Below are 15,638 nucleotides of genomic sequence, written 5' to 3' on the forward strand. Positions count from 1 at the left end.
TCTCCTTACCTCAAACACTCAGCTTTGGGCAAGAGCAGCCCTGCTGCCATTACCCCTAACAGTAGCTACCTCTAAGCACAGCTGAAGTGCAGCCAGCCCCTGTGCTCAGGATCTCAGCTGAATCACAGGATTTCTGGTGAACACTCATCATCCACATCAGAATCCTGGCCAGGTCTTGGCACCTCAGCCTGCAGCTCCACAGAGGGGCACAAGCCTAACAGCACAGTCAAGGGTCCCAGTTCTCCCTCCCTAGATGAGCAACAACAGCAGCCCTTGCCTCTTCTTCCACTTGCCCACCACAGAACCCAAATAGCATCATTATCTCGTGGCTGATGGAGGGACAAGGGGCAGGTACCACAACCACCCCCCAAAAACCTGGCTTCCTCCAGCAAGGCAGTGTAGACCTCCCACCCAAACATCAGCCCCATCTGACCCCACTTTGCTCCAAAGACTGAACCAATGCACTACACAGCCTCCCTGTGCCTGACTCACAGCAACATTTCAGCTCAAAGGCACAAGTCAAGGGCTTTCAGTCCAGTGCATTCACATGCGGAGTGTCCCCAACAGCTCAACCAGCCCCAGAACTCAGTATTCCTTGGGAAAAAACCTGGAGCATGAGGGAAGTTAGTCTTCTCTGTGGCCATCTCCACGCACGGTTGTGAATTAACGTGCCCTCCACTTGCTAAGGCTTAGGCAGCACCACAGGGCCAGTCACCACAGCAACAAAACTACTAAACAGGAAAAACAAACTCCAATGAGTCAATGACTTCAAAGGAGCAGAAGAGCTGCAGGGGAAGATTTCCTCCCCACCCTCACACACACTCCGGCCTCCCCATCTGATGTTTTTATCTTCACAGCAGCACGTCAGATACTCTAAGGATAGCAGTAGATCAGATTAAGCTCTCTTGCCGCACCCCCCGCCACCCCCCCCTTGGTCTCAAGGAATGTTTTTTGGTTCAAGACACACACTGGAAAGTTTCCATCTCTTCCAAGTGAAGATTTCCTCTATTTATCATATTAATATTGTGATGTTGAACCTGAAAAAATGCGCGGGTAATTAGTCACAGCATTATAAACTCACTGAACTCTGACAGGCTGCAACAGGCTAGTTTTGGGACTTAAAGAACTAGTCATTTTGGTGGGTTTCACCTGCAAAATCAAATCCCCTTGCAGCCAAGCGTGGATGACTGAGCAGGCACTGAGCATTGCACATCCAGACCTATTCAGGTTGCTACCTGCCCACCATACAGCTTGTACGAAGCTGCTCAAGCCAACAGTACCCCCAGTAACCTTTCCACAATTCACCAGGGAGCTTCATCACAAGACAGCACCTCATCACTATGACAGTCATGGGACGTACCCCCAGATATGGTCTTCAAGCCCAACTCCATCTTAGGAGTTTTCAGCACAACTTGGACAAGGCACTTCCCTTGCAGATGTAACCAGGTCAGGATCACAGCAGGTTAGTGGCACAGCTGGGAATGGGCCAGTTTCTCAGTCCCAGGACAATGTGCTACTGTCTCACTCAGCAGTCCTCAAATACTTCACGCATTCCTCTCCACACCAGGAGGTCAGCAGCTGGCAAAACAATATGGGTCACGCTACCAAAACAGAGCTGCCCATGTGCTCTGCCTACCCCTCCTGTCTGAAAGAAGGGGCTACCTACTGGTTTGGTACTCCATCCAAGCAGATCTTCTAGATAACCAGGCCACCTCAGTGGCAGGGGAACAGAATGCACAGACATGGGAACTGTGGCACAGGCTGTAAAACAAAGCGGCTCCAGGGTGTTTCCCACTAGCTATGGAAACCCATTTGCCTAAAGCTCCACCAGCCTGGCGTAGAGGTAGGAACCATCCCACCATCCTCCTGCATCTAAGTATAGATGAGTTGCCAGGAGTCAGTAGGACTGGCAGGTGGGACAGTTTCCTTCCAGAGGCACCTTTATTCCCACCTTCATATAGCTTCCCTGTAAGAACCAGGCACCTGGAGTTTACCCCAAGCTTGAGCTATTAAAAAAAAATAATCAGCTCAGCTAAGCAATAAGCAAATCAAACTTGCTCTTGGAGTATTGCTCAGTACTCAAAAGCAAGCAGCATAGGCATTGGCATTCATCAGCATCCTCAGTCGAGTCAATGCCAGAAGTCACAGCTCCTATGAAGGGAATTAGGATAGGTGCTGACCAAAGGCAGGTCCCCACATAGGGTGAAACTAGAGGCTAGTTTAAGGTTGAGAGGAAAGCTAATACACTAATAGTTCTTACAGGTACCACTAGTATTAGACCAAATTTTGCTTTAAGGCTTATCTCTGAAAATGTAAGCCTTCAGAAAAGGAACAGAAACTCACTCAACTCCCTTGGGGAAAAAATAAAAACCACACCAACAAAACAAAAACACCCACAAGCTCAAAAAAGATCAAATAAAACATTATTAAAACAGACTTATTTTTCTGAGTAGAGGAAACAAAGAAATCACCGATTAGATCTAAAGTTTATTGACACTTGCAAGGGCAAGGGAAGAGCGACTCGGGTCAAGGGCAGGATGCACACAAAGTAGAAATAAGGGCCACACAGGTGAACACATTTCCCCAGCCCAAACAGCAGTGGACTCAAACTGGCACTCCTAAGAGATCTTTTTGTATCCCACAAAAAAAAAAGCTGCATGAACATTTACCAAGGTGGGGCACAAGTCTGAAACAAAAGAAAGCTTAAGACTGATTTGGAAGGAAGGGCAAAATTCTCTCAGCCATAAGACAAAGTATATCCCTTTCAGGGTTTCAGCGTAAAAACATACAGCATTTGCTGCATTATAAGTGAAAGCCCATAATCACATCTGTGGCTCCCCAGAAGAGCCTTAAAGCCCTCAAGGGGCTGCCAGTTCTTTGGGCTGCACTGCAGCCACAGAGTCAGTAAGTGACACCAGACACAGGACTGCTGGGTGCTGGGCTGCTTCTCCACACCCAGCTGGTTTACCAAACCGAGGACCAAACTGAGTGCTCCTGCCATCCCTATAGAAAATACTGAGTGTGGGTTTTGAACAGGTTAATTTCAGCCCCCTCTTCCCATTTGCCTTCCTCTCTCTCCCCCTCCTTTTCCAAACACAAACTGCTAGTTCGAGGAAGAATAATGACACTATAGGCCAGATAGACAGAGGGTTGAAATTCAAGAAGGCAGCATGATGGGGAGTTGTTGGCGCCTGCTGCTAGACAGCTCTGATGAACCCTGATAAACCATGGGACACATTAGCCTCTGCCAGCTCGGCCCTGTACAGAGACACTTCTCAGCCCCCCTTCCTCCTCTCCGCTGGGCAGTGGGGAAGAGAAGAAATTTCCCCAATTGAAAGGTTATTAGCAGCAACAAGCCCAGCAAACACTCATTTTCTGCTTTCAAGCCTAAATTCGAATCAATCCAGCTGTAGGGCTCAGTTGGCCAACATTATCTTTAATTCATAGCCTAAGAAGCTGACACATGAAGCAGGAGCCAACAGCTACACCTCAAGGCCCAGTGCCAAGAAATAGAGTTGGGAAAGCAGGTCACCCACTTCTGTATTTTTTCATCAGCTTCCTTCTCTGCCCAAACTATTTGTTGGGCCAGAGGCACAGGAACACATATGAGCCGAAAGGAGGCAGTCCGTGTAGACCGTTCCAGGTAGAAACTGGTCCCCTTGGTAGTTCCACTGCAGTGATGGATCAGAGGGTTTCAAGATGGACAGATGACCTGCACATTGAAGATCTCGGCAAAAATTCATCTGAGAAAAGTAGTCAAGTACTTGGAAGATGGGAGAAGCCTTTGACAGCAAGAGTCAGACTGTGGGAGTTGTGTCTACTACTTGAAACAACCTGTCAAGGTTGAGCTGCCACAAGAGTCTTTCCTACCTTCTTCAGATTAACAGGTATCTTCCCTTCAGGTTATCCAAAACTGAGCTAGAGGCCACAGAACACATGCACCCCCCTTCAGTGGAGCAAGGCAGAGGGCCAGTAGCCGCAACACCATCTGTGAATCTGTGGCAGCCACCACAACTATAGGACAAGGTGCTGCAAGTTCAACCTGCTTTCCAGCCTTTGGAACCTAGTGTCTCAACTAGAGATGTCACCCCCTTACCCTTGCTTCTGAGCTGGTGTAATTTTAACTGATCTTAAACCTTTGGGAACACACCAGCACATCCAGTCAGTAAGACAGATCTTCACCACCACCTTCACATTTTGAGCAGACCTCCAGCCTAGCCCTTCTAAGGAGGTAACCACTTTTGAACATTGGCCACCACCGAGAAACCAGGACTCTACCACAACCAGGACAAACTCATGCTCAGAGTTAATCCACCTTCACATCCCAGCTATGAGTTCTTAGTTCCAGCGCACAACCATCAAGACATACCAGTATGACCCAGCAGTAGACCACTTCTACCTCCTCTCTCCAAAACAAAGGATTTCTCAAGGATGCCCCCACCACACACACTGCTCAGGAAGCTCCCCGAGGCACGCTGTTCGCGTGTTTCTAGTGACCTTGCCAAAGTACAACTGTTTATCTGGAAGCAGGGCCAGGAGTGACTCACTAGTCTCAGCAGCTGCTCACATCTGCCTGCCCTCCCTGCCAGAGGGAGGGTTCCTCCAGCGTTGCATCCTCACAAGCAGCAGCCTCTTCCCCCTTGCACCCTTGAGACTGGAAGCCACGCTGCTGTGCAGACTGCCAAGCACACCCTTAAACACCACCACCGCTGCACGCACGGCAATCTCACCAGCAACCGGCCATCCCACCCATCGGCACCAGAGCAGAGATACTCTTTACAAAGGGAGCTCAGAGCAAGTGCTATTTCTGACCATCCCAAATTCCTCAGCAGCAGCTACTCCAGGAGTCAGCCTGCGGCTGCCAGACACTATCTTATCTCAGCTTGTCTTGCCAGTGAGCTGCGAGATCTCAGCACAGAACACTCTGAAAGCAGGCCTGGGTGCCGGAGGAAGGAAACTAATTTGACCCAGTGACTCAGGTTGGGGGCTCTGCCCAGAAAGTCAGCGAGCAGCACAGACACCACCTGCCCAGCAAAGCACAGGTCATTAAAAACATCTGTTGGGACTGGAGCATTTTCTCCCCCTCCATGACTTTTATGCATCAAGCTCTTCTTACAGCGAAGGGACCATCACCTGGCCAAAAAAAACCACCCCCAACCAAAAAAACCCCAAACGCTGACAAAAATGGCCTAGCTAGAAGCCCTATGTCCTCTAAAAAGGGATGTTATCAGTTACAGTGAGGAAAGCAAGCTCTTTTAAGCTAAGATTAATTACAATTAACATGGGAAACATTATTACATATATAAAAGCAATATATAAATTACAACTAACATGAGAGCACCAGTGCAGAGATACGCCCCATTTTCAGCCTGCCACTCCAACAAGCCCACATGGGTTAGTGCAAAAGCTAGCTCATCCCCCCCGAGATACTGTCATCATTTCGGGCAATATTTCAGCAGCACCTCATAGGCTGTGATTTTTCTCATTGCTAGACAGGGTGAGATCCTCCCAGGAAATATCCCTCTGCTGACCTCAGCTAAAACACGGGAAGCTGGTTTACTTAGCAGGTCACCCTCCACATTCATGAAGCACCAAGCTGCCTAGACCTGGGGTGATGGTATGTTGTGGTAAAGCACACGACCGTATTACAAGCTTGCAGTTTGGTCTCAAACAAAGGACATCCTTGGCCTTACCTGAGATTCCTCAGTCCTCCTAGCTCGAGGAGTTTCTATGGATCCATTGATGGCTAGGGTGTCCTTCTGCTTGTATTTCCTCATGATCAAGCTGTCCACAACCCAGAACATAATGGCCTTGGGGAGAAAGAAGTTACATGAATGGATTGCAGAGACCAAAGTCCTTGAATCACAGCCATTACTTCTCCTTTTGATTCCTCCAGATGTCCAGCCCTGACCAACCTAATTTAATATCTAAAGTAACCCTGCATCAAGCATGTTCATGGGGGTCAGATGAGTCAAATTCCTGAGGTCTCTTCTCATATAAATCCTATTGATTCCATAGATATTGAAAACCGGGGGGGTGGGGGGGGGGGGGGGTTGGGGCACGGAGACATCTGCTCTGTCTGCACCAGTCCCTGGTCAGTTCTTTGAGAATCCGAGTTTGCTTTCAAATCAGGAAATGCAGTCTAGGGTGGTGGAGAGGCTGGTAGCAGAGGCAGGTAACCCCAACTTTACTAATACTGCACCATTGCAATGCTCATGGTATGCATTGAAAAAAAAAGTTTGACACACACCTTGTTCTCATTTCCCCCATCTCAGCAGGAACTGAGCAGCAGGTCAGGGCTTTTCCTGGCTCCCTTAATTCTGGGCACAGCTGAGCTTTCAAAGAGGTTTTGCCAAACTAGTTTTGAGAATATCAATAGTTTTGGGTAACCTGAACGCCTGGCTGTAACACAATTTGAAGTCTAGCTAAATGGCTAGATTGGCAGGCTGCCACAGATCACCAGTGACAAGCCATCCTACAGGAATTTCAAAGGCTTTGGAGCATTTCCATGCCTGTAGCTTGCTGCTGAGATGCAGCCCTCAGCTAATGAGTCCCAGCTTTCTTCAAAGAGGCGAAGAGTCAGCCACCCAGCAGCTGGAACAAGGGAACAGGAATTGGGAACAGAGACCATGGCAGGACAGTAGCGACAGATTTGTGTGTTTGTGACAAAAGATAATTGTTCCCACTCCCCTCCACCCTGTCCAAGACACTTCAGTTACTCAAGGCTTCCCCCAAGCCAGTTCCTGTACACACTCCCCATGGGGATGGGCCATCCCTTCCAAACCACCTCACCCAGTGCTTGCAGAGGCACCACTTACATTGACTATAAAAGGCACAACAAGCATGACCAGGACGAGCTCCAGCTGGGGGTTTGGGATGTAACCCAGGAGGATCTGCTGAAGCTGGAGAGGAGAAAGCATTTAGAAGCATTATTTGAACGGCTCTGCTATAAGATCTTCGCTGCCAACTGGTTGCCTTCTTACACCAGCAGTCTCCTCACTAGGGCTCTCTGCAGACTTTGCTTTAGCCCAGCTCTTCGGAAGATTACACGTGCTATCCCTTTAGCCCAGCTGCCAAACACATGATTTTGTACAGAGCAGGAAATAAGTACTGCTAGTCATTCAGTGTAACTACCCGTGACAACTGGGGGACTTTCCTTGGCTCCTTGGAGCCTAGCTGCAAAATAAGGACACCAGCCATGCACGATAAGCATGGAGAGGAAACCAGCAGCATCTCTGGATCTAGCAGTGCGTGCTGCCGAACAGCGTGTTCATGTCCAAGTCTGAGCACTGCAGGCTACTGGGTTTGAAGGACAAGCCCTGAAAAGGAACAGATTTACAGCAATCTGGGAGCTTAACTCCTCAGTCAAGTCCCACCAGCCTGAGAGGTACTAGGCACTACGTGTAAATGCACTCAAACCTGGAGTTACCCCACAGACTCGCAGAACTGGTTTATACACCCACCACACCTCACTGCCACCAGGTATGCAGCTACAAGTGCCACTCTTTTTATTTTTTAAAAGAGGAACTTCATGATCAACACAATTACTGCTGCGTGAACTAACATACAGAAACAGCTGGGGGAATGAAGAACAACTACTACTTGAATAGATAATTCTTCCAAATTAATCTCTAAGAGTGCCCCTAGTTCAGGCACAGGATCACAACATGAACTGACTTGACAAGATAACTAAGAAATCCTCTGGCAGAACTGAACTACCTCAGCTGCCAGCCCAGCCCAGTTTATCCTTCCAAGGATGGAAAAGAAAATTAAAGCAGCATCTGATTCCACTAGCTTTTGACTAGCAAGAGAACATGTCAAAAGCCAAACTCTTATGAAAGTCATGTTTCCACAGACTTAAGTAATAGCTAATGATTAGAGGGATGTCAACAAGTCATAAGGATTAAAGACCTGTGATGATGGGGACCACTAATAAAGCAAAGCTGACAAGAAACAAGCCACAGCAGCTGTGGCAAGGAAAATACATCCCAGGAGCTTACCTTTGTCCAACCAGGGATAAGCAGGACAAGGCTGATGACAGTCTTCTCAAAAACCATTACCAGCAAGTAGAGGATGCACTGGCCAATCCAGGCAGCAGCTTGTGGAGGGTCACCTAGAAAAAGGGCACATTAAATCGGAGACAAAGGACAGGAGGAGACAGCCTTGCAGAAAAGTTGCCTCATGCTTGATACCTGAGCTGATTAGAGGGACAGGGAAGTGCTTCCGTATCGCAAGTTTTGCGGTGAGACAAATACACAATACCACATCTAAAATTAGGGGAAAGAGATTTTCTCTCCACAGTTGTAGGAGCACACGGCTGGGGTAGCAAGGTTTGGTACTGGAGCATTTTAGCCAGACTGACCCTTCTGAATTAAAGCTAATCCCAGTAGCAATCCCCAAGAAAAGATACTGCTGGATTGATCCTCCTCTATACAAGGACCAGTCAGCATCCTGCACACTCCTCCATAAAAAATAATAATAAATCTTTAGAAACATCACCTGCAATTTTCTCCTTGCCAAGCCTTACCTGCCCAGTTTCCAGCAATAGCCTGAAAATTTCTGGTCACCATTTTCAATACAAGAGGTGTAAGTTTTCAGTGCTAAACAGAACTAATTTTTTTGCTGATGAAGTGAACAGCTGGTTATGTGATATTTGCTGTTTAAGCAAGAGACAGGGGCTCCACTGCCCCAGGTTTTAGAGCAATTCACTCAAGAAGAATCAATGCTAATTAAATGTTAATGTTTCCAATGGGGTACTCACCAAGTAATAAGTAAAAGCATATTTGTATTGTTAACAACAATAATGGTACCGTATCTATTACATGTGCTTGCTCCAGCCCTCTGTAAGCACCCTGCCAGCTGGTTATCATCTTCCCAGGCTCATCATAATACCTCAGGTCTGCAAAAACTGAGCTACAGTATCTGGCTTTGGAAAGCTGCAGCATTTCCTCTTACCACTCGAATATAAAGACGACCCTTGCCAACACTTGTTTCCAGTGTAATCAGGCCAAAATTTGGAATTGCATTCGTGTGTGACAGCCCAACCCCCTGTGAGATTCCAACACTTGATGCGCTGCTGAATGGCAGTGGGCTGGGAGCTCAGTTCCACTCATCTCAGCGCTACACTGTGGAGATGCAGCAAGGGAAGACAACACCAGCAGTTGGCCAAAGTGCATTTATCCAAACCACTGTGCCAATCCTCCGGCCACAGAGACCAGCGGCACACACCAGGATTTCGTAAGAGCTGGTATCCAAGCCCAGCTCTAGAGGGACCAGCTTCCCAGCAAGGGCAAAACAGGTTGCATGTAGATTTGCCCTCATTCTGTCATTTGTTAGTACCAAAACATTTGCCTCGTCACAAAGCTACAGCTAAGAAGCACAGGCATCCAGCTAGTGCCTCCATGCCAGAGACCTCCAAAGGATCACCTTGCATCCCAAATTTTTAATTGCTCAAGCCGCGATGGAGAAGGAAGCAGAGGTGGGGAGAGGGAAGGACCGGGAGGCCAAAGGGTGCGGAGAGGCTGCCGAGCTGGGAGGACAGCAAGCAGAAAGCACCAGAGCAGCAGGCAACTGCACAGGCGGAGGGGAGGAGGGGGCAGCCAGGAAGGTTACGTGCAAGCGCAACCAGCAGAGCCCGCAGAGGATTTCAGCAAGTGCACGTCTCTGCTCCCTGCCAGGCAGCAGCTTAATGGGTGGTCTGCAGAAGAGATGGGAACACCATTGCAGGCAGTTAAAGGCCTGTGTCAGAGGGCTTTCATCCTCCTGAAGCACAGGCAGCCTCTCCAGAGAGACTCAGGCACCCAGTTGTCTTAGGCACAGGTTAGGTATAGGGAGGCTTTTGCCCCTTATCCCAAGGCCAACTAATTCTCCTACAAACCTCCAGGTTACCATCACCCATCAGAGCTCCGAGTACAAACAAAACAGGAAAACAAACATATCCATCATGTCCTTCCTGCATTTGAACTCTTTCCCTTTTGCTCTGTGTTGTCAGCTGTGCTCGGTCCCCTGCGGGGAGACAGGGCTAACAGCCACAGCACCCTTCGCAAGTCGGCTCCTCTGCACTGCAGTCACAGTGGCACTTGTGGAACACATCCCTCATCTCAGCTTGCCTAAAAAGCAGCAGCCAGTTTGAGATGTCTCCCAAATACCTGCCCCCTCACACCCTTTTGGGGATAGGAGGTCATGACCACTTATCGCCACAAACAGCAGACTATGGCTCTTACTTCTGCGTACTGGGCACCAAGCCACCCTAGCCAGGTTTTGGCTAATCAGGCTGATACACAGACATTAGAAGAGACAACCTCCTTCATCCATCCTAGGAAGGACTTGCCCATAAATCCAAGGTTAACAGCTCCTCGCCCCCCCAAAAAATTTCCCTTCACTTTCAGTTCGCAAGAAAGCTATTACATTCCTGGTTGAGTTTTCATGAGGTTTGACAACCTTTGGAAAAGGAATTTTTCTTTTTTCCTCCCTTTGCTAGAGAACAGTTTTTACTATGTAACAGCAAGATATCACCAAGGGAAGCCCACTTTTTCAAGACCAGAGGTCTGCCCCAGTTAGACCAGCTCACCGGCTAAATGGACAGGGCATGTGCAAGCCTGTGCTACCCAAGCAGGACAGAGCTGCACCCCCACTGCTCTCCACATCCCACCTTGGCAAAGGAGCCTCCATCACAGCGTGAAGCATCACATATTCTTATTTCTCACTCTGGTGTTTTCTGTGTCACCTGCAGGAGATGCTGTGAACCCCCTCCACAATCAGAAGGACATCAGCACCTCTTACACGGTCCAGGGTAGACAATGGAAGGATATGGAGAGAGACCCATAGAACTACACGGAGGCCAGATTTGGCCATCTGCTCTATCACCTTTCGCAGCTCAAAACTGCTGCTGTTTTGGATCCTCTTCTTCCTCTTTTTCCATTCTGAGCTTTGTTTCCAGACTATGGGATGAGATGTTTCTGTACAGGAATCCACTCTAGCACACATATTAAAACAGGACTTAACTCAAACCCCCTGACAGGAAGGTCAGAGGGTGTCTCCACAGTTACTCTTCACCGTGCCTTGGTCTCCCAGGGACAGGAGGCTCCTCCGTACCACAATAACTCAGGACAAAGATGACAACGAAACAGCAGCACAGTCCACAGGGCTGCAAGGATGCCTTCAGCTATAAGCAGACATTGGCTTGTTTCCTCTTCACCAAGGAGTTCAGCCAGCTGCTCCTTACCTCAGCAAGCCTGAAGTCATCCAAGGACCACTGATCCACCTCTGAGTGGCACCATCCAAGTTTAACTCACCACTAATTCACATGACTAATGCCAGTAACATACAAGTCACAATCTACTGGCATCTTGTCAGGGAAGAGGGAACCTTTGGTGTAGTCCCTGGACAAGCCCATAAGACGGGCTGACCACATCTCCTCCCACAGTTAGGAAGCAAGGCTGGAAAATCTGAGCTGAACCCAGCTAACCACACACCTCATTTAGGTGCTGGCTTCCTACAGGAAGCCAGTCAGAGGCATCCCCTCTTAGTGTCTTTAATGGATCAAGTGCTGTCCAGAGGTACCCTGCTCCATGGATGGGAGAGGATTCTTCTTACATGAACTACCTCCGTTACACATTTATTTTAGGTTTTTTTATTTATTTAGGTAAGTGCCTGCAAGACTGTTTCTGCCAAACAAGACTGCCAGCAAAAACCAATCTCCTACCTGGAAGGAAAAAAAAAAAAAAAAAAAGAGGAAAAAAAAGATGCCCCCCTCTTTCCTGCATTCAGAGATTCCCTGTCCTTGCAGGATAGTGGGGAACTGGCCCAAAGGATCTTTGCAGCCCACACATGCAACACCTGGTTGGAGATTACATGTATCGTGCTTCCTTTGAAGACCTTCCATTTCTTGTTCCATTCCTAGTTGCAAGGTAACTGAGGGCATCTCAGCTCTACACACCAACTCCACCATCAGCCTCTCCCTTTAGCTTAACAACCACCCTTTGCTCAAACTTTCTTACAGCCAGCTCCCACCCTGATACAAATATACCACTTCACCTTCACCCTGAGGGATGTACGGACTGCATTTTGACTGTTCTCCTCCAGCAGCGCTGCTGGTGCTCCCCACCATCAGCAAAACTTCCTCGGTGCAGACCTAGGACACCAGTGCCTGCAGCAGCCGCACACAAGCGCATGTCTCTCATTCCGCTTGTGCGTAGGAGCTCAACTGCTTGCCGAGTAAAAGCAGTGCTACTTGAGGTATTTGAGCTGTTACTACACAACAGGATTAGTTTTAATCCTGCAGGCTGCCTAATGTACGAAGCTGTCAGCATAGCCCACGTGTTCCTGCCAGGCTGCTTTATTTACAGTCTTCTGGGGACTGTGCGTGCACTGAGCAGGTAGGAAAAAGCTTAACCACAGCCAAAGCGGAGGGTTCAGGGGTGGGTTGAGGAAAAGCAAATATTTGAAAGCACTGCAAGTTGGTCTGTGTGACATGATGGGGGTAGAAAAAGTCAATAAAAGCCTCTTAAGAGATACTCAAATGGTACTTCCGAAACAAAGGGATCTAATTATCCGTGTCAAGTATGGAGGAGGGTAAGAAATAGAAGGAAAGCATCTGAATTGTGCAGAAGTGCTTACTTGGAGGGCAAGAACAAGTTTTCAGAGAATGGAACCTAACACATCAGAGCAGCCAGACAGGACCAGTGGGCATCCCAGACCCTCTCTGGCATGTTCTGCATCTGAACTGAAAGTAAGCGCACAGGAATCGGTGCCCAGTTTGCAGCGTCACAGCCCTGCTCTGGGTTGTCGGACCCTGGAGATACTGCCACTGCATCCAGGGCATTCAAAGGTTTGCATCCTTGCTCAGAACAAGGGACCTGCCCACACACTCGACCATTTGAGGATGATTCTTGGTTCTCTCCTTACTTTTCCTCCCTGGTCCTAGGGGTGGAAAGCCCAAGCATGCTGAGGACAAGACAGCCCCGCAGGTTAGAGTTATTCTCAGCAGTATTTCCTCAAGCGTTAGCAGCCAGCTCCCTTGGCTGCTCCAGGACGTGGGAATATTTGTTATGGAAATTTTGTACACCATCACAACAGGGCCAGAAGCAGCCTACACAGGTCCTCAGTTAAACTCAGCAGCTGGCACAAAGCATATTCTCCTATAAATTTGACCAGCAGAGTTCAGCAGGCCACTGAACAGACTTTACAGGCCTCCAAGCAACGTGCCTTTCCATTTCCAGACAGTGAATTAGCACATAGCATCAAGCTCTGAAACCACAGTCATACACAAGTCAGCATCCAGATGGCCATCCAGAAAGACATTTTCAAGCAAGAACACAGTCTTTTTCTCCCCCTCATTTCTTAATGTTCCTCTAGAGCATTACTTGCACATTGCAGAAACCATCTCTTAATGCAAATTCATAGCATTTGCTTACTTAAAAGGAATACTCCAGTATTTCTAAAGTAATGCTTTGGAGTTCAGACACAACTAAAATGCCAGGACACTACAGCCATCCAGAGGTTGCCTCCAGGGAGCTGCTCATTGCTGTGGGAATCGGGGAGGGAGAGAGAAGAGGGCTGGAGCAGTTTCAAAGTGGGACCCAAAGCTGAACCAGATTTGATCTGCCCAGACTGACTCCAGCCAGCATCTCCCCTGCTCAGTCCGCATAGGCTCAGCAGCACCTACAAGACCTTGGGTACCCACCTCCCAAGTCCTTTGCAGCTTAAACTCTGCTTTGCTGTCCTCCCTGTAGAAGTCCCGTACAGGAAGAGCGCCTACAGACACAGCCTGCTGCTCCCCTGCTAGACCACTGGTGCATAGAGCATTTGTGGAGTTTGTTAGCTTTGGCTACGTGTAGGGCAACCACCAATCTCCCCAGCCTACTTCAACCAAGATGAAGAACAAACCTCTCCAGTCTTTGATCTTAGGAGCCAAGCATCTTCAGAAGAAACAACAGCCTTGTAAAACACAGTTTCCTGTGCTTAGAGGCAGTCCAAAGAATCATCAAGAGCTGCTGGGCAAAGACAGGGGAGCCTTTGACACTCCACTAGCTAAAAACCAGGTTGTTCCTGTCTGCAGCAGTCTTTGGCAGAGAGCTCAGGCACAAGAGAAGCTAATCTCAGAATAGCTGTCTCCTGGGCTTGGTAAATATGAGACTAACTGAGTTTTCTAGAGAGTTCTGGACAGCTGGATGCTTAAAATAGCAGCATAAATTTAAGTGCTTTCCATTCCCTTTTCTTTGCTTCTCCATTAATGCAGCTATTGCAGTCACAGCAGGGCCATGGAGACAGGTTTACCAACAGCTGAGCAGAAGGGACTGCTGGAACCCAAGCCAAAGGAGAACTGTGGCAGTCTGCATCAGTTGCAGGGATGCAACCAAGAGCTGGAGAGTCAGAAAGAAAGCAGCTGCAACATTTGTTTGCTCAAAGACCACGCAGGTAGATGGGCACTGGCTATACTGGACAAAAGACACACCTGTTCTTTCCTGATGGTTGGAACAATGGTACTCACCACTGTCCGCAACATGGATTTGGTGCTTCCCTGGCATCCTGCCCTTCTTCCCCTGCAGGACTGCACAAGATGCTTTTGCTCCTCAAGAGAACTGAGGAAAGCAGCATAAAGTCCGGTACAACAATTAGACCAGAAAATGAATCATATTTCTGGAACCTGTATCAAACTGTACAAAGTTTACTAGCATCTTCCAAACTGTTTTGGAAGTTACTTAATACCCGAGATGAGGATAGCAGTGTTTTCCTTCCCTAGCCCTATAGCAGGATTGCGCTGGACATGTCACTCGACTCCTACCTAACTTTTCCAGTGTGGTCATTCTGGCCAGAGAGCTGCACCAAGAACTGTGCTCAGCGGATGAGATATTTAATCCTCAATTCAAGAGCTAAATTCAAGCAACAGCAGAAACTTTTTTTATTAATGAAAGCAAGATTTCCTCAGAGAAGTGAGCTGTTTCTGTAGTCTAAGCCAGCCTTCACGAGGGGCCAGCTACAGCTCAATGGAAGTTCATTATCATTCTGTAAGGTTAAAGCAAGCTGTCAGTAGACTAACGTTTCCTTGCTCCTGCTCAACTGCAGACGTGGCATCTGAAGCTGTGCTCTGGGATAGCTGCAGTGGGGCTTGTTGCTCAAAACAGGGAAAAATGCCAATCCCCGAATCTGGAATATCTGGATTCCTCTGCCACCTCATCCGAATGACTTTAGTGCTCTGTGCTTGGCTCCTCATCTCTTTGAGAAAGATCCATTGGGGATGGGGAGGCAGGAAAAAAAGATAGCTTCCACCAAATTCATGTTGTCAGGATGCTGAACCTGCTCTCAAGACCACTGCAGCCTTTAAAGCCACTCTCAGATTTGATGAGAGCTGGCCTTGCCACGGCCCATCATTTCAACCTATCAGTTGTCATCTTATTCCCAGTCCATAGCTGCTCCTGCTACCTCAAACCCAGCCATCCCCTTCATCCTGTGCCATGACCCATTCACACATGCTGAGTGCGAGCCCAAGTACAGGCTCACCAGGCAGTGGGACCTGCAAACTAATCTTAGTCTGGTCCAAGTTTCACCAGCTCAGTTATCAGACCAGCTCCTAAAACCAGAAAGGAACGAGACTACCTTCAGAACAGACTTAACGATTAAGGTCTTAAAGTTTTGGC

General features: G+C 48.3%; 1 protein-coding gene across 2 annotated transcripts in view; it reads right to left on the reverse strand.

Moving 5' to 3' along the window:
* Positions 1-15,638, reverse strand: part of LOC119149429 (store-operated calcium entry regulator STIMATE-like) — a 35,343-nt gene that overhangs the window by 1,545 nt on the left and 18,160 nt on the right. For both annotated transcript variants that reach the window (XM_037390676.1, XM_037390675.1), the window contains 3 exons: positions 8,001-8,113; positions 6,819-6,902; positions 5,694-5,810 (listed from right to left, as the gene is read on the reverse strand). In XM_037390676.1, coding sequence (XP_037246573.1) covers positions 5,694-5,810; positions 6,819-6,902; positions 8,001-8,113 — 314 coding nt within the window. The remainder of the gene's footprint in view (positions 1-5,693; positions 5,811-6,818; positions 6,903-8,000; positions 8,114-15,638) is intronic.

The sequence above is a fragment of the Falco rusticolus genome, chromosome 5 (genome assembly GCF_015220075.1).
Source record: "Falco rusticolus isolate bFalRus1 chromosome 5, bFalRus1.pri, whole genome shotgun sequence".
Classification (NCBI taxonomy): Eukaryota; Metazoa; Chordata; class Aves; order Falconiformes; family Falconidae; genus Falco; species Falco rusticolus.